At 34.3% G+C, this 25,297-nt stretch overlaps 2 protein-coding genes across 2 annotated transcripts in view; one reads left to right on the forward strand and one right to left on the reverse strand.

Moving 5' to 3' along the window:
- Positions 1-2,126, forward strand: part of LOC137389962 (laminin subunit beta-1-like) — a 50,048-nt gene extending 47,922 nt beyond the window's left edge. The window contains exon 31 of the mRNA XM_068076163.1: positions 1,405-2,126. Coding sequence (XP_067932264.1) covers positions 1,405-1,562 — 158 coding nt within the window. The 3' untranslated portion in view covers positions 1,563-2,126. The remainder of the gene's footprint in view (positions 1-1,404) is intronic.
- Positions 2,127-2,208: 82 nt separating this feature from the next.
- Positions 2,209-25,056, reverse strand: LOC137389964 (sodium- and chloride-dependent glycine transporter 1-like). The gene is made up of 14 exons (XM_068076165.1): positions 24,987-25,056; positions 24,766-24,881; positions 22,789-22,850; positions 20,591-20,722; positions 19,616-19,798; positions 18,935-19,007; positions 18,183-18,315; positions 16,662-16,796; positions 15,785-15,888; positions 9,571-9,695; positions 8,568-8,680; positions 6,690-7,031; positions 4,507-4,668; positions 2,209-2,771 (listed from the first exon to the last, which is right to left on the reverse strand). Exons 1-14 carry the CDS (start codon positions 24,987-24,989, stop codon positions 2,586-2,588), a joined length of 1,869 nt encoding a protein of 622 aa, XP_067932266.1. The 5' UTR covers positions 24,990-25,056; the 3' UTR covers positions 2,209-2,585.
- Between the last annotated feature and the right edge of the window lie 241 nt (positions 25,057-25,297).

Below are 25,297 nucleotides of genomic sequence, written 5' to 3' on the forward strand. Positions count from 1 at the left end.
GTATCTACTAATAAATAAGTAAATACATGGATTTGTGACAGTGCTCTGATAACTTGAACGCTCTGATAATTCGAACACTTTCGCTCGGTCCCGTGAAGTTCGAGTTATCCATGTTTGACTGTATATTATACCCTTGCAAACCTACTACTACTACTGAAACTATTGAGTCATGTTGCAGTGTACCTCCATTAAAATGTTCCTTTTATTCATGCAATAAACAGGAGAGTTTTCTGTGAGATACAGCTTTTATTCAAAACCTATTGCAGGTAGTATATAAGAGTATGCATAACCATAACAGATGTCATTGCTCAATATACTAGGTTGCGAGAGAGCAAAACTTTTGAGCTTGTCAGTTTTTTGATGAACTTAGGCTTGAGGCCATATGGATTCTAATGGCTGTCATCCTAAATTGTTTACTTGTATCAGCCAGTTTGGTGGCTGATACAAGTAAATACTATAAAGTGAAAGACTATAAATTGCTATCATATTTTAGAGAGTAAGTTTTACTCTTTGTAAACTTTTTCATTAAAAGTGATAAAACAGATTGGTTCCAAGCGTTTCTTTCCGACTTTTAAAACATTTAAAAATGGTACAAGTTGGGTGTAGCATCTCTAATCCTACAGTTTGTGGTGTACAAGAAGTGATGCAGCTGTAATCATACAGTGTGCAAGAAGTGGTGCAGCTGTAATCATACGGTTTGCAGTGTACAAGAAGTGGTCCAGCTGTAATCATACAGTGTGCAAAAAGTGGTGCAGCTGTAATCATACGGTTTGCAGTGTGCAAGAAGTGGTGGAGCTGTAATCATACAGTTTGCAGAATATAAAAAGTGGTGCAGCTGTAATCATACAGTTTTCAGTGTACAGAGATGACATCCTTGGAATATTTGGCAAAGCAAATGTAATTTAGCTGGATAGCCCATGATCACTATAGGCAGTTTTTATTCAATAATCACAGATAAAGCTTTATGAAGGTTATTCACAACTGATTTTATTAGCTGGCTCTCAATTATAGTTACAATCAAATATCCATTCATTTAGGAAATATATATGTTCATGATTTTCAATATTTTTCTCCACCATAATTTGTCATTGGCAAAAATGTCAAATCATAAATGATATAAGTTTTTGTTGTCAGGTTTATTTAGAATGATGGGCCATTGATTTTGTGGAGCAATTCGACAATCATGGAATAATTGTGGACAATCATGGACTAATTACATATGACAATCTCTCACAGCGCCAGGACTAGATATAGCTCTTCACTTTGTATTGAACCTTGAAGTGCCCCGAAGTTGAGCCTCGAAACTTGAAATTCCCATGGAGGAGTGTTCACGAATAGCCTTTTGTGAAGCGCGTTTCCTTTTTTATATTCAGTAACTTACAGATGCTGTGTGTCTCTTTTTAGAAATGAACACTCAGCTGTCCAACGACAGTCAGCTTATCATCAACCTTGACAAGCAGATTGCCATGCTCTCAGCGCAGGTCAACAAGCAACTAAAGCAGCTAGAATACTTGACTAACTATCACGGCAAATGTGAATTTACTGAATCAACGAGGCTGTAGTCTGGAATCTAACACGTCGTCGGTTGCTGTATTTATATTACCTTAAGCGTTGGCATGCAGGGCTGCATGTAGGAGATGAAAAAAATTTAATTTTTTATTACTTAGTTTATATTCAAAGTCACGGATGTCACTAAATTGAACACACTGTTCACCAGTATTTGACAGAATCTAACGCGTTGACAGTCAACTTTATCTGTTTTCAGTCCTCAGGGGCGAGCGTTTTTTCTTTCTACCGAATAAACCCGGCTTAACCATCAAGTGCGTTTTGATCTTCGGTCAAAGCACCTTCAGACACTAGACTAGATATGTATGCCAGCCAGGTACCAACCTGCCAGAACTATTATCCATTTTGTATTTAGTTTTGTAATTTTGTACTTCAAGGGTTATAGCTTCTTAGCCGACTTCAAGTAGAGATTTTATGCAATGCGAGTATTCGATTGCTCATTTCAACTGCCACATTTATAATATTATCATTATTGTTGTATGTACTATACTTATTCTTGGCAATATTTCGATAATACAGTTTCTTAAAATATCAATAATACCTATATGCTAAAGTCTTCATAAGAACTGCTTTCGTGAAGTCAATAGCAGGTAAATTGTTGCTTCAAAAATGGTCAATATTTATATAGAAGAACAACGACTAATAAAATTCTATTTTAGTTTCGTGACAGTCAAATAATTCACTGTTGTCTAGTTGAAAAACGCATTTCTCATAATAATATATAATAATGTAATGATAAGTAAATCGAAAGTGCTTTTGCTTGTAACAATCCTAGCAAAATGGATTTATTATTTTTATCCTTTTCAAACCAATTGCGTTGTTATTACAACAATTACCCATGCTATGGCCTGCATAGATTTATTTGTGAGATACCTCATTAGCCTTTGATTGTCTAGGATTTGTATAAGATGATTAGCAAATGTCACCATTTGTGAAAGCATAAAAAGGGTAATAAAATGCAAAGTACAAAATTTTTGATAACCATTAAAGATAAAAGCATAAAAGTGATGAGTTTGTATTTATATGTCATCAGTTTTATAATAATTGAGAGCTACCCCTCCCTCATCTGAACGATATCCTTGATTCGTGCTTGCAAACGGAGCTCCTCGTTTCTCATTACTCAATTCCATAGAGTCATCATACCTAGATCCAATGCGGTCCTCAGGTTTGGCAGGTTGCCAGTCAGCCTCAGGTTTAGAAGCAGCCTACAATGTGTTAAGGCCAAGGTTACAAAAGATGTAATCTTTTTAAAGCTTTTGAGATCAGGTATTCCAAGATTTTTGTAAAATTTTAATGAAAGCAGACAGACATTTAATTTGTTTATTTGCTGAGTTAAGCCACTAACAAAAAAAGCAGTAGGACAAATTTAACTTGCAGGTTAACTAGCATGAAACAATAGTTACCCTTATATGTAATAATAACCTGTAAACCAGTGTTTGTATGTTCTTTTTGTGCCCAGTTATAGCAGTTTAAATTATGCAATGAAAAAACTGCTACACACTAGACTTGAACTCAGAGCAACTAGTTCTGTGGACTAACAAGCTATCCACCATTCTAAGGAATACTGCGCATACTTATTACTCCTACCACTCTAAATTAGCTTGGCTTCGCATCCATGCATACGGATGCATGAGTTCGATTTCTGTGAAGTGCAATCGTTTTTATTTGTGCTTTTTCCTAGCTTCAGCAGCTTGCGTACCAAATTCATCATTAAATACGAGCAAAACTTCACCTCTTCCTTATTTACAGTTTTCATTTTATTTCTTTTTTCTTAGATTAAAACTAACTTTCTTTACAGCTAGCTATCTTCAAACAATTTATTTAAAGCATTGTCGTTTGCACGAATATTGCCAATTTTTAAATTTGTCTGGATTATTAGTACATTAACCATGCGTAATTTCCTTTCCTCAACAGACGAATACCGAGGTCATCTTGAAAGCTTATTACGTGTCTGTTAAAATGTTTTGTGTATTAACTTATAGATTTTTTTTCGAATTCCACAAATTATTGATTTAATCACATTTTAGAACAAACATTGTTACTGTACTATTCTTGCAAGGTTATAATGATCAGTTATTCCTCACTCTTTTATGTTTGTTAAATAATTATTACATTTATAAAGTTCAACTGTTGTTATTATTATTATATCAGAGTAAGGTTTTTGTACACATGAGTTGAATATAGTGGTTTAAGTTTAAACATTGCTAATTATCGAACCACCGTTGTTATCACATAGTTAATTTCCGAACATCCTCTGTTGATAAATTGATATTATATTATGCGCAACGCCTGGCATTCAGCTAGTGTATTACAACATTAGAGTAGTTTTTGACGCCGACCGCACACGGTTTAGCAATTTTTGATATCAGTTGCGTGAGTGGAGTCACACATTCATTACAAGCAGTAGTACTTTATAAATAAAAACAACACAAAATCAAGAATCATCTACCCTTTTTTACAAGCAAGAAAAATGAGACTCTTTTCAGAACTTATTCAACATTTGCATAAGCTACAATTCAAAAATCATCCACATAAACCATGCAGTGAACAGGTTGAAAATATCTTAGCGCACTGACCTCTCACCTTTAGGGAAGGCATAAATCAATTCCAGTAAGAAGTGGTTAATAATTTTGTTTCAATATAGCTGCTCCAAAACTAGCAGAAAAATTTAACGAGTTAGACTCCTTTAGATTCTGAACTTTAAATTCATTAGATTTGGAAAACTAGCCTTCACCCCTTCAAAGACTGATTAAATTCTTTTCCATCTCAAAAAATGAGACAACAAAGCTGCATCTCCTCTCTCAGAGTTGCAGTTGCCCTATATTAGTTGCCTAACTAATCAGTTGCCTATATTTGCTCATTGTCCTGTGGCTTAATTGACCCTTAATTGACAACACAACTCCTAATTAGAACCAAAAATCGGTTTTGATGTGTACATACCACTACTCCTCCTAAAGTCACACTTTTGATAATGGCGAGCAGAGGAATAAACATCACACAGAAGACCACATTCATCCATCCGAGAGCGCTAAATGGTGGGGTGTAAGACCAGCCTGCAAACTCCAGTGGCTTGTACTGCGCTGCTGTGAAGCCGAGGCAACCCTTGAGAATGAAAAAAGTATCTTTACAGAATGCATCACACAACAGGAAGGGTAGGCATTTTGAAATCTATATACATGAATCTCAAGGTTTGTCTGTGTGTTCTTGTATAATTAGGTATGTCCAGTTATAGCAGTTCAAATCTAGCAGTGAAAAACCCCATGGTACTGGATGTGTTCTTGGTACCTCCAGATCTAGAGGGGACAAGCTTAACGAGTAATCAACATAGAATACAATGGATTCATTAAAGGTTGACTTGCATCAAAGTTCACATTACAGTTATTTGGTATCAAAAGATTCACCATGTCTTACTCTGTTGTGTTGTGGGTGCCAAATATGTGGAAATGTGATTACAAGTTCTTAAAAGCTCAAAAACAAAAAGCCGACGTAGATTGGAATCTGTTTATTTATCTGACGTAGTCATTATAGTTTGGTTATTGTCTTGTCACGTATGTTCTCACGTGAATTGAAAGGCTAATAAAAAGCTCAATATAAACGTATTGTAGCACTAGTTTATGAATAACACTTCGGGTTTTACCGAAGACCCCGTATCAAATGTAAATGCTCGCTAGTTTACAGTTCTGTTTCGGCTTAAACTAATTGTCAAGTCGTAATCTGATCATGTGACCCAATACTTCGAAAATAATTTTCCAGCACTTTTCGATTATCACAGGTGACCAACAGGCTCTTCATGATTATCAGACAATGATATGTACTCCTTCGAGGTAAGGTTAAAAAATTAAATAAATTTTTACGGTAAGTTATAAGATATCACTGCTAAAAGTGACAGTATTACGATGACGATAAAACAGACACGTAAGAACAATAGACAGGGTTTTATTGAATGCATGAAGTATATTTGTAAAAATATTTCGACGAAGAAGGTTGCATGAAAGTGTAAACAAAAACCATCTACCACAAATACGTCATATTTGAGCCGTTTTGGAAAGAGAATCCAAACTACGGCGGTCTCGTGTGTCTACGATTAACTGTTCGTTTTTGAGCTTTTAAGAGCTTGTAATCACATTCCCACATATTTTGCACCTACAACACAACAGAGTAAGACATGGTGAATCGTTTGATATCAAATAACTGTAATGTGAATTTTGTTGCAAGTCAACCTTTAAGCAAATGGTCATTACATAAGTTAAGATACTCGCACTCAAAGCACTTGCTTAGGGTTAATAACTAGCACTGTTGACTGATGCAAGCAACGGTTGTTAAGCTGGCCCAAAGCACGGTATTGTTTTAGTAAAGATTTGAGTAAAGATCTAGCTTTCTATGTAAGTTACTCAAATTCATTAGGTAAATATTCTCTTACCCGTGCAACGCCAGGTATTCATCTAGTTGGTATACAATAAAATGCGAAGTGTCATAGTTGGATGGCCAGGAAAGAATGTTTTGTTAATTTTAAGAGAGGTATACAGAATGATGGCACATTTTCATAGCATTTATTGCATTTGGTTTTAAATTGCTCTTAGGAAGGTTTCAGCTAAGCATAATAAATTGCTTTAAAATGGAAAAAATTGATAAAAAAAGGATTATACTATATTTACATTATATTATTATATTTTATATAATGCTTTAAAACGTATTCATATATTTAGGCATGTCAACAGAGAAAGGGTGGAAGGAACAATTTTCTATTAGTGTGCTTCTGAGTGAGCAGTAGCTCTCATTTAGCCTTAGCATCATTTAGCCTTGTATGCTTGCTTAGCCATAGTGCCTATGCCCATAGTTAGCTTTGGTTCTTATGCCTATGGTTAGACATAGCCCTTATACATATTGTAGTTTTTGTCATCATATATCTGTCTTGGTACTTTTATACCTTACCAACCCAACTTTAATAAGATTTTTTTTATTATTTTAAAATTTATTATTACTCAATGAATGAAAAATTATGTTTTAACTCAAACGCTTTGTGTCATTGTCAAGTTGCCCCTTTGCATTTAGAGCATATAGTTCTTTGGAAACTGCAGATCGAAAACCACAGATACAACCAAAGGAAAGGAAAGACAACTTACCAACATGAGCAATGGAGATACAACAATCCACATAACCCAGAAGAAATATGGAGCTTGTCTGCCTGTCATCAGTTGAATGTCTTCGTTAAACCTCCTGAAGCCGTAGACCCAGTTGACAGCAGCGAACTCTCCGATGCCAACTATAATGAGAGGGAAGCCTCCCAAGTAGTTGTCAAGAAGATTGAGGAGATAGAAGCCACCCTCTGTGACCATGGGCAAACCGCACAGGAAGCAGAAAAAGCAAGAGCCAGTCCGGAATAGGATTTCTCTCAACCTGCTAGTCTTTAAGTACTGGGGATATTCATCAAGGAAGGCAGTCAGTACGCATTCCATCATCGAGAACTAACAAAACATATATATACACATCCACCTTTATTGAGCAGTCCATAATCATTTTTATGAAAAAAATGTTTTACATATAGTGCAAGCAAAAAGTTGAAAAATCAATAAATATAAAAGTATTGGCATGTATTGTCATAAACGCGAAAACAAAAATTTATACGGGGAAGACTTGCAAACACCACTTTTAGGTATATATCTTATCTCTATTGACCAAAGGTTAAAAGAATTAGCAATACAATTATTGAGTCCATATTTTGGTAAGTATAAAATAAAGTCCTCAAGCCATGAATATCTGATCCTTGAGAATCGAAACATATAAGTGATGTACGAAGGAGTTAAACCACTCAGTGTTTTCATACCATCAATGTTAGTAAAATAAGTCAACATATCTGACAGTGGGAGAACATCCACTGCACTATACAAATATGTAGATTGAACAAAACAAGGTGGTATCATTTACAAATTACACACGAGTTGTAAAGCAGTCGTCTGTACCTATTAGTGAATTTGGGCTGAGGTATATATGAATCCCATAAATAAAATGACAATGAATTGGAAGTAAAATTGTCTTCACTCTAGTCGCTACCCGCTTCAGATGCTAGCTATAAAAAGCTTTATTTAAGTTGAATGACGATGAATGGTATAAAGGAAGTTATATGAGAGTTACAAACGCATGGCTCCCTGGGTAATGATGAATGGTAAAAAGGAAGTTATATGAGAGTTACAAACGCATGGTTCCCTGGGTAATGATGAATGGTATAAAGGAAGTTATATGAGAGTTACAAACGCATGGTTCCCTGGGTAATGATGAATGGTATAAAGGAAGTTATATGAAAGTTACAAACGCATGGTTCCCTGGGTAATGATGAATGGTATAAAGGAAGTTATATGAGAGTTACAAACGCATGGTTCCCTGGGTAATGACGAATGGTATAAAGGAAGTTATATGAGAGTTACAAACGCATGGTTCCCTGGGTAATGATGAATGGTATAAAGGAAGTTATATGAGAGTTACAAACGCATGGTTCCCTGGGTAATGATGAATGGTATAAAGGAAGTTATATGAGAGTTACAAACGCATGGTTCCCTGGGTAATGATGAATGGTATAAAGGAAGTTACATGAGAGTTACAAACGCATGGTTCCCTGGGTAATGATGAATGGTATAAAGGAAGTTATATGAGAGTTACAAACGCATGGTTCCCTGGGTAATGATGAATGGTATAAAGGAAGTTATATGAGAGTTACAAACGCATGGTTCCCTGGGTAATGATGAATGGTATAAAGGAAGTTACATGAGAGTTACAAACGCATGGTTCCCTGGGTAATGATGAATGGTATAAAGGAAGTTATATGAGAGTTACCAACGCATGGTTCCCTGGGTAATGATGAATGGTATAAAGGAAGTTATATGAGAGTTACAAACGCATGGTTCCCTGGGTAATGATGAATGGTATAAAGGAAGTTATATGAGAGTTACAAACGCATGGTTCCCTGGGTAATGATGAATGAACCAGTACGGGATGAAATATCTCACCTCTGAGCTGAAGCCTAATATTACCATCATGAAGAAGAATAAACATGACCATAGTGGGGGAAGGGGCATGGTAGACAGAGCCTCAGGGTACACCACAAATGTGAGTCCAGGGCCTATAAATTGAAGAGCATAGCCTGTAAGACTCTTACAACACGACTTTGTCAAGTGATATGTAAAATGGCTACTGCCACTGCACAGCTTTTGCAAACACATGGCTATTGCAAATGCATAGCAATCCAAACATAGGTCTACTGCAAATTCTTGGGCGATGCAGACACGAGGTTATGTATTGTTTGAGACGAACTCCCAAAATCATTACATAATGCATAATTATTGTACAGACAAGGCCACTGCAAATGCACAGCTATTTCAAATGTGCAGTTATTACAAACGGAGGGCGATTGCATGCCTATTGGCAATACAAAGTTACCCGTTGTTTTTTACCAATTTTCAAGATCATTTCATTGGGCAGAATCATACATATTAGCAAGCCTCATTTTAGCAAACCAAGATTATAGTGAGCTATGACTACAGAAAACCGCGGCTAGAGTGATCTCTAGCTACTTCAAGACATATAGGCACAATTATTAAACATAGTAATATGATTACCTAGCAATTGCTAGGAACTGAGGCTAAGCTATTGATGTATATATTAGTATCCATCAATTTAATTGTGAAGAAGTTAAAAGCAAATGTAGGTTTTGCAGGTTATTTGGCCGGCAGTGTACATGAGTTTACAACTGTAAAAGTAAAAAATGATTTGATAGGGTTTATTAATTTATAAAATAAGGGCTTATCGAGAACTTTTTGTTAGTATTTAGCTAGTCTATTTTTTAAACTTTCACATTGTAAAATCTTGTTAATTCATGAAACATAAAATTATTCAACCACTGTGAAAGCTGTCAAACAGCAGCACCATAGTAAGAGAAGGTAGATGTATGTATGATTTGGCTGGGAGCGCAGGATACATAAGCTATTATCACACGGGACTAAATAGACGCACCTTGAGTAGCGACCTTGTCTACTCCAACATCCTTTATCTCCGCCATATAGCCGAGTATAGAGAATATGACAAAACCAGCGTAAATACTCGTCGCGCAGTTGATCACTGGAACTATAAGTGAATCCCTGCAAAACGACAAATGTTGCTAATTGTTGAAATCTATACAACTTCCATAATATGTTCTTCTCACATGTAATGGATATAGAACTACAGAAAAAACTTCATATTATTTTGACAAAGAACTACCTTCCTTTATTGGGTATGTTGAAAAAACAAATGACTTTGACATAGGTCATGGGACTAACCGCTAGTGTCATGATCAATGACTCACATACATGTACTTGGCTGGCGTTGATAAGGTTAGTAGTGCCTTATGTATTGGTGTTTCATAGCACAATAAAAAGAGAAAAGAAGATAGAAAAAGCTAGAGAGAAATATAAGCTGACATTTCTTGTTATTAAACTCATGAAAAGGAAAAATATGTACATAAGTAAAGGAAATACGGTGAAACCAGGTAGAGGAGAAGAAAAACATTTTGAATTAAATATAGTTGAAGAGGTATACATGTACTTAAATGATATTAGAACAGACCAACCCTGTAGCTTGCACTGATCGACTTAGGAGAATTTGAATTTCAAGAAATAGGTCGCGACTTTCAATTATTTTGATCAGCACTTTGATATCAGTTTTGAATATAGGCCAAAACTCCCCATACGAGCAAAATAAACTTAAAGTTCATTAGACATGAATGTACCAGAGGGCTAACTTGTGACTAGCTCTTACGATTAGAGCTATTATTTCTACTAGCAGATCGATGCTATGGCTAGTAGTACCCCTTGTATGGCAGTATATAGTATCTATAGTAAACTAGAGTGGTATACCTTGTATGACAGTATATAGTATCTGTAGTAAACTAGAGTAGTATACCTTGTATGACAGTATATAGTATCTATAGTAAACTATAGTATACCTTGTATGTCAGTATGTAGTATCTATAGTAAACTAGAGTAGTACCCCTTGTATGACAGTATGTAGTATCTGTAGTAAACTAGAGTAGTATACCTTGTATGACAGTATATAGTATCTGTAGTAAACTAGAGTAGTATACCTTGTATGACAGTATATAGTATCTATAGTAAACTAGAGTGGTATACCTTGTATGGCAGTATATAGTATCTATAGTAAACTAGAGTAGTATACCTTGTATGGCAGTATATAGTATCTATAGTAAACTAGAGTAGTATACCTTGTATGACAGTATATAGTATCTATAGTAAACTAGAGTAGTATACCTTGTATGACAGTATATAGTATCTGTAGTAAACTAGAGTAGTATACCTTGTATGGCAGTATATAGTATCTATAGTAAACTAGAGTAGTATACCTTGTATGACAGTATATAGTATCTATAGTAAACTAGAGTAGTATACCTTGTATGGCAGTATATAGTATCTATAGTAAACTAGAGTAGTATACCTTGTATGACAGTATATAGTATCTATAGTAAACTAGAGTAGTATACCTTGTATGACAGTATATAGTATCTGTAGTAAACTAGAGTAGTATACCTTGTATGGCAGTATATAGTATCTATAGTAAACTAGAGTAGTATACCTTGTATGACAGTATATAGTATCTATAGTAAACTAGAGTAGTATACCTTGTATGACAGTATATAGTATCTATAGTAAACTAGAGTAGTATACCTTGTATGGCAGTATATAGTATCTGTAGTAAACTAGAGTAGTATACCTTGTATGGCAGTATATAGTATCTATAGTAAACTAGAGTAGTATACCTTATATGACAGTATATAGTATCTGTAGTAAACTAGAGTAGTATACCTTGTATGACAGTATATAGTATCTATAGTAAACTAGAGTAGTATACGTTGTATGACAGTATATAGTATCTGTAGTAAACTAGAGTAGTATACCTTGTATGGCAGTATATAGTATCTATAGTAAACTAGAGTAGTATACGTTGTATGACAGTATATAGTATCTATAGTAAACTAGAGTAGTATACCTTGTATGACAGTATATAGTATCTATAGTAAACTAGAGTAGTATACCTTGTATGGCAGTATATAGTATCTGTAGTAAACTAGAGTAGTATACGTTGTATGACAGTATATAGTATCTATAGTAAACTAGAGTAGTATACCTTGTATGGCAGTATATAGTATCTGTAGTAAACTAGAGTAGTATACCTTGTATGACAGTATATAGTATCTGTAGTAAACTAGAGTAGTATACCTTGTATGACAGTATATAGTATCTATAGTAAACTAGAGTAGTATACGTTGTATGACAGTATATAGTATCTATAGTAAACTAGAGTAGTATACCTTGTATGGCAGTATATAGTATCTGTAGTAAACTAGAGTAGTATACCTTGTATGGCAGTATATAGTATCTATAGTAAACTAGAGTAGTATACCTTATATGACAGTATATAGTATCAGTAGTAAACTAGAGTAGTATACCTTGTATGACAGTATATAGTATCTATAGTAAACTAGAGTAGTATACGTTGTATGACAGTATATAGTATCTATAGCAGACTAGAGTAGTATACCTTGTATGGCAGTATATAGTATCTATAGTAAACTAGAGTAGTATACCTTATATGACAGTATATAGTATCTATAGTAAACTAGAGTGGTATACCTTGTATGACAGTATATAGTATCTGTAGTAAACTAGAGTAGTATACCTTGTATGACAGTATATAGTATCTATAGTAAACTAGAGTAGTATACGTTGTATGACAGTATATAGTATCTGTAGTAAACTAGAGTAGTATACCTTGTATGACAGTATATAGTATCTATAGTAAACTAGAGTAGTATACCTTGTATGGCAGTATATAGTATCTATAGTAAACTAGAGTCGTATACCTTGTATGACAGTATATAGTATCTGTAGTAAACTAGAGTAGTATACCTTGTATGACAGTGTATAGTATCTATAGTAAACTAGAGTAGTATACCTTGTATGACAGTATATAGTATCTGTAGTAAACTAGAGTAGTATACCCTGTATGACAGTGTATAGTATCTATAGTAAACTAGAGTAGTACACCTTGTATGACAGTATATAGTATCTATAGTAAACTAGAGTAGTATACCTTGTATGGCAGTATATAGTATCTGTAGTAAACTAGAGTAGTATACCTTGTATGACAGTATATAGTATCTATAGTAAACTAGAGTAGTATACCTTGTATGGCAGTATAAGGTATCTATAGTAAACTAGAGTAGTATACCTTGTATGACAGTATATAGTATCTGTAGTAAACTAGAGTAGTATACCTTATATGACAGTATATAGTATCTATAGCAGACTAGAGTAGTATACCTTGTATGACAGTATATAGTATCTGTAGTAAACTAGAGTAGTATACCTTGTATGGCAGTATAAGGTATCTATAGTAAACTAGAGTAGTATACCTTGTATGACAGTATATAGTATCTGTAGTAAACTAGAGTAGTATACCTTATATGACAGTATATAGTATCTATAGCAGACTAGAGTAGTATACCTTGTATGACAGTATATAGTATCTGTAGTAAACTAGAGTAGTATACCTTGTATGGCAGTATATAGTATCTATAGTAAACTAGAGTAGTATACCTTATATGACAGTATATAGTATCTATAGCAGACTAGAGTAGTATACCTTGTATGACAGTATATAGTATCTGTAGTAAACTAGAGTAGTATACCTTGTATGGCAGTATATAGTATCTATAGTAAACTCGAGTAGTATACCTTGTATGACAGTATATAGTATCTATAGTAAACTAGAGTAGTATACCTTGTATGACAGTATATAGTATCTATAGTAAACTAGAGTAGTATACCTTGTATGGCAGTATATAGTATCTATAGCAGACTAGAGTAGTATACCTTGTATGACAGTATATAGTATCTATAGTAAACTAGAGTAGTATACCTTGTATGTCAGTATATAGTATCTGTAGTAAACTAGAGTAGTATACCTTGTATGGCAGTATATAGTATCTATAGTAAACTAGAGTAGTATACCTTATATGACAGTATATAGTATCTATAGTAAACTAGAGTAGTATACCTTGTATGGCAGTATATAGTATCTATAGTAAACTAGAGTAGTATACCTTGTATGGCAGTATATAGTATCTATAGTAAACTAGAGTAGTATACCTTGTATGGCAGTATATAGTATCTATAGTAAACTAGAGTAGTATACCTTGTATGGCAGTATATAGTATCTATAGTAAACTAGAGTAGTATACCTTGTATGGCAGTATATAGTATCTATAGTAAACTAGAGTGGTATACCTTGTATGGCAGTATATAGTATCTATAGTAAACTAGAGTAGTATACCTTGTATGGCAGTATATAGTATCTATAGTAAACTAGAGTAGTATACCTTGTATGGCAGTATATAGTATCTATAGCAGACTAGAGTAGTATACCTTGTATGACAGTATATAGTATCTATAGTAAACTAGAGTAGTATACCTTGTATGTCAGTATATAGTATCTGTAGTAAACTAGAGTAGTATACCTTGTATGGCAGTATATAGTATCTATAGTAAACTAGAGTAGTATACCTTATATGACAGTATATAGTATCTATAGCAGACTAGAGTAGTATACCTTGTATGACAGTATATAGTATCTATAGTAAACTAGAGTAGTATACCTTGTATGACAGTATATAGTATCTGTAGTAAACTAGAGTAGTATACCTTGTATGGCAGTATATAGTATCTATAGTAAACTAGAGTAGTATACCTTATATGACAGTATATAGTATCTATAGCAGACTAGAGTAGTATACCTTGTATGACAGTATATAGTATCTGTAGTAAACTAGAGTAGTATACCTTGTATGGCAGTATATAGTATCTATAGTAAACTCGAGTAGTATACCTTGTATGACAGTATATAGTATCTATAGTAAACTAGAGTAGTATACCTTGTATGACAGTATATAGTATCTATAGTAAACTAGAGTAGTATACCTTGTATGGCAGTATATAGTATCTATAGCAGACTAGAGTAGTATACGTTGTATGACAGTATATAGTATCTGTAGTAAACTAGAGTAGTATACCTTGTATGGCAGTATATAGTATCTATAGTAAACTAGAGTAGTATACCTTGTATGGCAGTATATAGTATCTATAGTAAACTAGAGTGGTATACCTTGTATGACAGTATATAGTATCTATAGTAAACTAGAGTAGTATACCTTGTATGACAGTATATAGTATCTATAGTAAACTAGAGTAGTATACGTTGTATGACAGTATATAGTATCTATAGTAAACTAGAGTAGTATACCTTGTATGACAGTATATAGTATCTATAGTAAACTAGAGTGGTATACCTTGTATGGCAGTATATAGTATCTGTAGTAAACTAGAGTAGTATACCTTGTATGGCAGTATATAGTATCTATAGTAAACTAGAGTAGTATACCTTGTATGGCAGTATATAGTATCTATAGTAAACTAGAGTAGTATACCTTGTATGGCAGTATATAGTATCTATAGTAAACTAGAGTGGTATACCTTGTATGACAGTATATAGTATCTATAGTAAACTAGAGTAGTATACCTTGTATGACAGTATATAGTATCTATAGTAAACTAGAGTAACAAACCTTGTATGTCAGTATATTATATCGATATATACATGTGTATATAATTGTCAGTGTTTGTCATTTTTCGTTAGTATGTCCTGTTATAGCGATTAAGTTTTAGGAACAAAAAATCTGCTTCAAACTGGATTTGTGCTTGCAACTTCAAGTTTTGCACACAGGCCTACTAGCCATTAAACTTTGCTTCCAACTGGCCATACTAATGAATGATTAGTAAAATGCACATACTTATTACATTGGTTAAAATAACTGGTTAAAATATTACACCTCTTAAGGCGCATACAAACGTACTATTGGTTACTACTATCATGCTTGAAAATCATGCTTGCGTGAAAGATCATGACAGGTAATAATTACACCTATAATTATAATTACACAGGTATAATTACACTTATAAGCATTAGCTAGCTTCAGAAGGATGGACACAGCTCTTATTATAGTAAATATTTAGCTAGCATAAGTTACTAGCTTAAGTTACTCAAATTGATTGCATAATTATTTTATTACCCATGCAACACCATTCAGTAGTAATATTTATAGTAAACAAATACACACCGGAGCACGTTATTGTTAAACTTGTTATAGCTTGCCATAGCAATGAGGCCTCCGGAGGCTACCCCCAGGGAGTAGAAGATCTGAACCGCAGCGTCAGACCAAACCTAAACAAATAAGAAACTCCCAATATGCCCAGTGTTTTAACAAACAATATGGCAAGTGCAACAAAGGTAACTATTAAATGGTGCCATTGGTTTAACATCAAACATGGTAAGTACAGGAGAAGTAGATATGTTCCTCTGCTCTAACACTTAGCATGGCAAGTACAAGAGAGGTAAGTAATATCTCCGCGGTTTCACACTCAACACAGTAAGTTCAAACGATGTAAGAAATATGTCAGATTTCTTTTTTATTGTTGTACGGTGTAATTACAGAAGACAACTTTGTTTAAAATGGTCCACAATTAATAGCAAGCATGTCACCAAATTGTGACACTTTGCAAAGCCTAATAGCATTATAGATCTATTGCGAGATCTTGTTGATAGAGTTGTTTCAATGGCTAAAACATTACCACGTTACAGCATGGATAAAGTGTGTCGACTTGTGGTCCAGTGTTAGCATACCACTTATTTTTACTGAGTAATAGCAAAGATAAATACATTTGAAGTTCAAAGTTCAAGTAAAACAGAGAATCAACAAAAGCTCTGACTATTCAACAGAAGTAGTAATCAAGTACATGAGGGTACAACTGATAAGACTACCGACATATTTTCCTAGAGAGGTGAGTGATTAATAAATACATCAGGTATGAGAAGAAGATATAAGTGGGCTTACACTGATATGAAAATTTGAGTTTGTGCTTAAAGATTGGTGGGAACTTTTAGCTCAACGATTTCAAGCGGTGTAGCGCTTGTGACTATGAGTAATGATTTCCTACCTTGGCATCAGCGAGCAAGTGCCATTGAGGTCTGAGGTAGTAGATAATGCCGCCGAGGCTGCCTGGTAACAAAGCGCCACGCACCAACAGTATGGTTAAGAGTACATATGGAAAGAGAGCGGTAAAATACACAACCTAAAACAGCAGGTGAAAGGCACAATTCATATCTTTACTAAATACGTATAAACTAGTGCTGGGCACGGATAATAAAACTCGTTGAACTCGCGGGTTTATCTTCTCTCGAATCTAGGGTAATAGAAATTCTGAGTACAGTATTTCGATCTTGCGAGTTTGGGTTTTGACTTGCGAGTTCAGATTTTGGTCCATCCGAGACGTCGAGTAGAATTGACAAAAAGTTGGTCTATTGCTTCCTGCGCTATGAACCCTGTTTAACAACCCACTTGTTTACGCTGGGAGCAGGAATATGGGTCAATAGAAAATAATTAAAAAAAATAAATTGAATATAATTATAATTGCATTGTAAATTTTAAGATATATCCGATGTTTGGATATTTTAGACATGAAACCCGTATCAACAAACACGATACCCAAAAAATCCATTGGCTAAGAGGTACTCATGCCCAGCACTAATATAAACTAACTTTATCCAACACAGCATCAGCCTCACAGGGTCAAAAGAAAACTTCGTCTTCTCCTAGAGAATTCTGAAGTATATATATAATAATATATATAACGATATACACGTATATATCGCTGTGTATATCATTATATATACCGATATAGATCGATCGATATATTGATCGATGTAGATACATGTATATATATTGTATATATAAAAAATATAAATATAGATGTGTATGTATATTTATATATATATGAATATATAAATATTTATATATAAATGCTCGCTTTATATAATTATATATATAGTTATATATATATAATATATAAATATATTTATAATTATAAGCAGAAATTGCCACTCATATGGGTAAACCAGGGTGAGGAAACGATATATATACATATATATATATTTATATGTAAATAATTATATATATCATTCTATATATAGATATAACTATATTTATATATACAGCATATAGAGGTGATCTGACTGCCAAAACCTTTCTAGATTAAAAATGACGCAAATGGATCACGGTTAAAATGCTCAGAAGAAAATACATGCTGAAATGCCATCACTACTGATCAGCTGCCTGTCTCTCTGATTATTGATATTGGCGATTGCAATCAAGTGTTGAAGTGGAAGCGTTACACATTTCTATTCCGTTGGTCCCTGCATTACTATAGGCACTTTCTTGAATCTGAGAGTTTGAACTACGATCAAGTTTTGTCGATGTTAATACGTTTAATACGATGTTAATAGTCAGATTTACTCAAACACCGAAAACAGTCGCAAATGATAAAAATATACTTTTTGATAAAATCTACTAAAAATATGTGTAAGTGTAACTTACCTTGCCAAGTGACTTACTTACCTTGCCAAGTGACTTACTTACCTTGCCAAGTGAGGAAATGCCCTTGATAAGAACTACTACTTACCTTGCCAAGTGAGGAAATGCCCTTGATAAGAACTACCGCGACGATGACCCAGGCTAGTGCGAGACACCCGACAAGCTCCCAGCGCATGCCACCCGGCACATCCATTCCAGAGGTTAGCTTCAGTACCTCATTACTGAACATAAACCAAGACTTATAAGTATCTCCTCTGGTTTTCATGATATTCTCTTCAACAGGCATTAAGATTCGTCTTTGATTTAAAATCAGTTAAAATTATATTGATTATTACATATTTGGCTGTTTGAAGCGTACTTCATCATTTAATAGTTTGAAAATAAAATGATACAAATACTTTATTTAATGTTGAAATTTAACTGATAAATAGTACTTCTTACAATATATATTAATAAATAATGATACTTATCATTTTTGTTTTCAATATACTAAATTTAAAGCAATACATTTTTGTATATTATGTATTTAATGTATTAGATTTGCACTTTGCTAAAGCACCAGTTCACTAGATTTAGGTTGTGAATGCTTACAAAGGATTATGTAAAGATGAGATAACTTCAGAATGCCAGAAGCTTTGGTACACGTATGTTAGCTATCTAACGATTGACCACTGTCACCAAAGTCTCTACTTGCCAAGTACTACATTAAATTTATATGTAACAAATTTTAGAAATTGAAGAGTTAATATTACTGTATAACATAAAACTTAAAACCTTTCTGGATTCTGCTAACACCTCTAATAAGATAAATATCTAATAGGGTCAGTAAAATAGGCTTACTAAAAGAAATCCTCAGAGGGAGTTGTTATGGTGCCTTCGTAGATTGTCTCATTGGGGTTTATCAGGGATAGATCTTAAAAAGAATAATCATAAATAACAAACATATACAGTTATGCCAAACATAAAGCAATTTAAATAATACAATCATAACATATGGGCTCAGAGAGCTTCTGGTATTTCTGAATCTATGCTGTCTAAAGCGCTCTAACATACTATTCTAAGAAACATCCACTTCATAGCTACAACCCACAAACAAATCCACTGAACACACCAAACATGAAGGTCTTGCCTGCCCTATATCTAGAACATCCTTATGTCAAAAGAATGAAAGATAGTTTAGATCAAATCAAACAACAAAGATAAACGAAAGACAAGCAACATCATCAACTTGCGCAGAATGGCTAACCATCTGCGGATGATGAAGTTTCGACCGCTGACCTTGAACCTGAAAATGGCAAACTAGCTGTTTAACCACCCTAAAAGTACCTCGCTAAAAAAGTCAAAACTAAACTCGTCTCTTGGTGTCAGAAATTTTTGATCGCAAAAGTTTTTTTTCCTTTAGTAGCCACACCAGTGTTTATTTGCTGAATGTTTTATTGTTCAAACATTTTGGTCAACACCGCGTAGAGCCAGATCTTGTTACTCGCAGAAAGATGCCAACATTTAAGTTGAAAGACCTACTCTTTGCATCTTGTAGATCTTGAAGAGTCCTGCAGGTGGTGATATTGTTCCATGCATTGTTACAGTCGGTCCACGGAAGTTTGCTAGTCATAGATTTAAAAAAGAAGAATAAGCAGATTGCGATGATGACGTTGTAGTATATGCTGATCAGCAGAGATACCATGACAGATGCAAATCCCAGGCCTACAAAAGTCGTTATGTTTGAGTAGGTATACAACTCATATTCAGGCAAAATTATGAGCAAATACATCCTATATGTAGATTGTTGGTCATAAGCTTAGCATAAAAATGTAGGTCACTGTTAGTAAGTCCTAGCATGCTTGTAGGTCACCAGCTATTTTTCCATAGCATGTAAGGCACCAACTTGTTGACCCTAAAATGTAGGTCACCAGTTTTCCCGCCCTAAAATGTAGGTCAGCAGCAAACAGGTATTACAATAAAAACAGTGGAACAAAGCAAATCTTGATGGAGAAGTGATGCTAGTTTTTGACTCCTTCGAACTGTCTGGAATCACATGACCTGTTTATTTACGTAGTGAGAGCCACTTGATACCAACCCCTTTTGTGCAATAAATCTTATGAAACCACAATTTCTCTGACGCATAGCTGACCGTTTGAGCAGGTCGATGTTGTCTCCCCTGACACATGGTTGACAGTTCAGGCAGGTTAATGGTGTCTGCCCTGACACATGGTTGACAGTTCAGGCAGGTTAATGGTGTCTTCCCTGACACACGGTTGACAGTTCAGACGGGTTAATGGTGTGTGACCCAATCAGAAGGCAATGAGATACTATTGTTGACACTTCCCCCAACTATTTAAGCTGTAGGTAAAGTTGAAATTCAAGCTTTTATCTATTTTATTGCTTATTAGAGCCAGAGTAATGGTGATAATTCTGATAAGGGAACTTCAAGTATACTCGGCGGAGATAAAAAATCTAATCTCAATTGCTCTGCAAGCAATGCCTCTGTAGGCGTACCTTTCCATATAGGAGAGAACTTCCAGACAGCCACAGGTCCGAGACTAGCGAACTGGCCCAGACTCAACTCCATGTAGAAGAGTGGCAGACCAACTAATGCGAGCATGCATACGTAGGGTATGAGGAACGCCCCTGTAAATTGTAACAGCTATATGTATACAACATGGCTATGTCTTCTGCCAAAGCTTGTCAACTGATTAAAGGCACTTTCGGAACTTCTAAGTAAACCTCTCAAATATATACAGTACATCAAATATATACAGTACATCAAATATATACAGTACATCAAATATATACAGTACATCAAATATATACAGTACATTAAATATATACAGTACATCGTTGAATAGGGTTACACTACAAGCGATCGCTAATCGCCCAAAGAGTTATAGTAGGACGTGGAGTACGTTATGGTCACCATGCTGCACATGTATTTATAGAAAGTGCTGATAGGATTTCAACTGAAATCATATCTGATCTAAAAACATTTTTGCCTTTAGACACTTGCTATTAGAGGTGTTCATGCGTAAAAGCAGCTAGTAATATTCTTATTTGAATTAAATGGAGGAAAAATAAAATTGCGCAATCGAGCTCATTTACCATGTACATACTGAGTAAAATATGTCAAAGGTCAAAGGTCAAAGGTCTGGGGATGCGAGTCACACAGAATAAATTAGTCATATTAGTTTTATGAGATTAATAAATGCGCTGGATGTCTTGAATTAAAGATGGACTCACAGAAAATTGTAGTAGATTTTATCAGAAAGTATTGGAAACTATCAGAAATTTGTATCACATGCGATTGTTTTTAAAATGCTACAAGATTGAAATTGATAAAACTTGATCGCGGCTAAAATGCTCAGATGAAGCGAATGTGGATTATGACGTTTATAGCTGTAAAGAGATCAACAGAATAGATCTGTAACGTTGCAACTTGTACGCACTAGCAATAACAACTAGTGAAGTCATTTTACACATATTTTTCTTCCGAGTATTTTAACCGCAGATCAATTTTAGTTGACTTGTACCTTAAAACATTTTAAAAGTCAGAGCAGCTCACACATCAGAAACAAGCGCAGAGAATAAAAATACTGACACTTTCTGATAAATTCTCCAAAAGTTCTGCGTAAGCTCATCATCAATCATGATAGCATATAAAACCTTTCAGTTCAATTCTCAATATCTTATGTCTAGACTTTCAAACTCCAGAGAATGTAACAGTAACTAACACTAGCTACAGTCGGATAAAGGTGAATCAACAAAAGTGCTGCTAAAAATTTTATTAAAATTTTTCTAAAGAAGATACTGAAGAATATTGATGCACCACCGAAGTGTCAGAGCTGTGTTTAGGCTGACTCAGTCATCTTATTGGTTGACACCTCTTCAAATACCTTTGCGTGAACCTTTGAGATTTCTGACAAACTTCTTTGTAACATATGGATACGTAAAAAATTGAATATAGGTAATAAAATATCATATTATATAACTATAAAATAATACGTTTGCTTCTACACTCTGTCACTTTTTTAAGTTTCATTGTTAGCAAATCTTAAGTTCAGCAGCGGGAGTTTAAAGTTTTAATCCCTTTAAACTCTTTTTAAAGAGATTAAATTTTTTAAAGTAATCCCTTTGCTTTTCATTTATAATTAGAAAGCTATGATCAGGCAGCGTATTTTTCAACAAGCAAACAGCTAATCCTTTTACTTATTATTTTGAAATAGTATATAAGTTACAACAAATTGGATAGAGGTCAGTCATTAGTAGACGGGGCTACGGGTATATTATAGAGCACGGTCTGAAATAGTGGTCGGAAATAGTGGCTAACAGATCAACCTTTTGATATAAGATTAGACAACATACTACTTAAACATTCTACCTGCGCATTCAGCGAAGGCCTGAAAACCGGTATGTGCAACAACATTTTTGTACTATTGTTTAAAATTTGAAACTAGTGTTTTGTATGGGTTGCTGTTGGCAAATAATTTTGGATATAATTAAATGTCATTGGAAATGCTGCTGCATCAAATTGTTTGAATTGTAGTTTTACGGTTATCAACGTTATCAAGAATAAACCACTAAAATCACAACATCACTTTGCTGACCGCCACACTAAGAGAGTATTGCATAACACTTGTATTCTATAAATTGCTATCTACAAAAGACTGATTCTAGAACCTTTTAGAATATTTAAAACTCACCTCCACCATTCTTGTAGCAGAGGTAGGGAAACCTCCAAACATTGCCTAACCCGACAGCATATCTGCAATTATAAGCACAAGGTATATAGGCAATCATTATACAATGATATAAATATATAATTGTATATCCGCATAAATCTATAAGTATACCTTGGACTAAATATATAACAATATAATGGTATAAAAGTATAATGACGTAGTGACATGAATACATAGTTGTACAAAGGTATAAATATATTGTCACATCCTGGGAAACCCTATAATTATAATATGGTATAAATATATAACTATAGTGTAGTCATGTAGTCTATAGAGTAGTCATGTAGTCATACAAGTATATCATACACTGTCTAAAACATATAAATATATTTTATAGACAGTGTATATCAAAGAGTTGTCTATAGTAGTCTATAACATATATATAGTAGGAGTTGATGTCTTTTTCGGTAAGCCGATGAGGATTCCTACTACAAAGGTGAGTAATAAGTTAAATACGTTGAGCTCTCATACCATTGCTACAGACTGCTGACTGCTAGATAAAGAATTCCTATTAAAAAATTTTCCATTGGCAATGTGCCAGGCCACTTGGCAATGGCCTGCCACTTGCTGGAGCAAGTGGCAGGTGATGCCAGCAAGTGGCAGGCCAGCAAGCCAGCAAGTGGCAAGCCAGCAGGTGGCAGGCAACTCTCATTACTCCTCATTGTTTATATGTTGATTTTTAATACCATTTTCCATTAGCAATGTGCTAGGCTAATAGCAAGTAGTAAGCATCTCATCACTTCTCATTGTTTATAAGTTGATTTTTAATACCTGGGCAATGCCGGGAGGCAAAGCTAGTATACATATTTGTATATATAAAATAGCGAAATATACGATGTTGCACAGGTATTAAAATTCAGCTTATAAACAATGATAGGTAATGTAGTTGCCTACCACTTGCCATTAGTCTGGCACATTGCCAATGGCCAATCTGAGTAAGCTTACTAGTAAAAGGCATGAGAGCACACATAAAATTACGTATATATATAAATGTATATATACGGCATATGTACAATATCTATTAATAATGGATATATATATATATAAATATGTATATCTACATCAGTGTATATGTAAATATGTGAGAGTAACTCATCCAGCAAACTTGACTGAGTTTACAAGGCACTTGCATTTGTTTGTCACAACTAAGTACGTACGTACGTAAGCCAAAATTTGGTTTCATATCTTATGATAAAAATAGATTCGGAGCTTCGTAAACCAGCGCGGAGTTATTTGACTCATGATAAGAAGGAGAAGAGAACAGTCGTGATAGCTGTATGAACCATTGTAATGTAGGAGGGTTAGACTGTCCCCCTCTGCTCTACCATACACTCAGATAAGAGTTTATGCTATAGGCAAACACCTTCTTCTTATCTACTTGACTGTTGGCTCCATTATCGCGCCATTATTTACTCTGATACCACATGCATCTTGACTTAACAGCAAAAACTACAAAAATTAGGCAGATGAAAGTAATCTTATAATTACTAATTTTACTATAATATATTATACTATAATTACTGCACTCTATTCATTTTTTAGCATTCGGAAATCATATTTGGCCTGAGAAAAACATTTCAAGATGGTTATGACAGAACCTGATAAAACTTTGGATTTAATATATAAGTCAAAATTGGCAAAACTGTGAATGGGCTTAGCATAAGACGTATGGCGTTTGAATATATTTAATTAATCTAAAATACATTATGTGTGTCAAAATGTATTTTGCAAAACACAAGTTTTCAGAATCTTATATATATTTATAACTTTAATAATGAGAGAAATAGTCGAACAACAATTCAGTGTCTGTTAATGGGAATTAATTTTGAGATTACTATATAATATGTATTTTCATTTGCCGCAAGCATTAGTATTAGTATTCAATGAGTCAAACTCGGTTATCTACTAGATATTCTGATAGAATAGACAGAGGCTCACCCGACACATGTGAGAATAAATTCTATTTGACCTCCCCAGGCTGCCCGGTCTTGCCCTTCTTCGGTGCTGTCTGTTGACAGTTCTCCGGAATCACCTTCAGGTACCTTCTTTTCTGACTAAAATAAAACAAAATAATTAAATATAATAAATAAATATAAATATAGTTAAACAAGTCAAAAGCGGTACAGAAATAAGTGACAGATGCACAAGCATTCATTTACCATGATAACAGACGACCACTACACAGTGAGTTGATGTGCTGCTGTATCGCTAGACGGTCGTCATTCAAGTGATATAATGTTACGGGCAATAACAGAGCCACTCAAACCTGTTAAAGATAAAGAGCGATAAACAAGCAGCGTGCGAGCTGATCCCGAGAGCAGTAACCTCCCTTATCTGTCATTGTAGGTGAAATACCGAGCAGTTAACGTCAGCGCTGTGATTGCTGTTTGCATCTGTGTTTTCTCAGTTATTATGTATCTAACGCAAGATTACTTTGATATTCTAAGTAACAGTGCTATTTGTGATGGCT

This window comes from Watersipora subatra, chromosome 3, assembly GCF_963576615.1.
Source record: "Watersipora subatra chromosome 3, tzWatSuba1.1, whole genome shotgun sequence".
Lineage (NCBI taxonomy): Eukaryota > Metazoa > Bryozoa > Gymnolaemata > Cheilostomatida > Watersiporidae > Watersipora > Watersipora subatra.

Bases quoted from the DNA above. Each gene is read 5' to 3' on its own strand.
- LOC137389964 (XM_068076165.1), bottom strand. The intron at 19,008-19,615 runs GTAGGTCTTTCA...ATTCTTTTTAAG, and splicing joins AGATCTACAAGATGCAAAGA to ATCTATCCCTGATAAACCCC. The intron at 9,696-15,784 runs GTGTGTATTTGT...GTCGTTTTGCAG, and splicing joins TTTAACAATAACGTGCTCCG to GGATTCACTTATAGTTCCAG.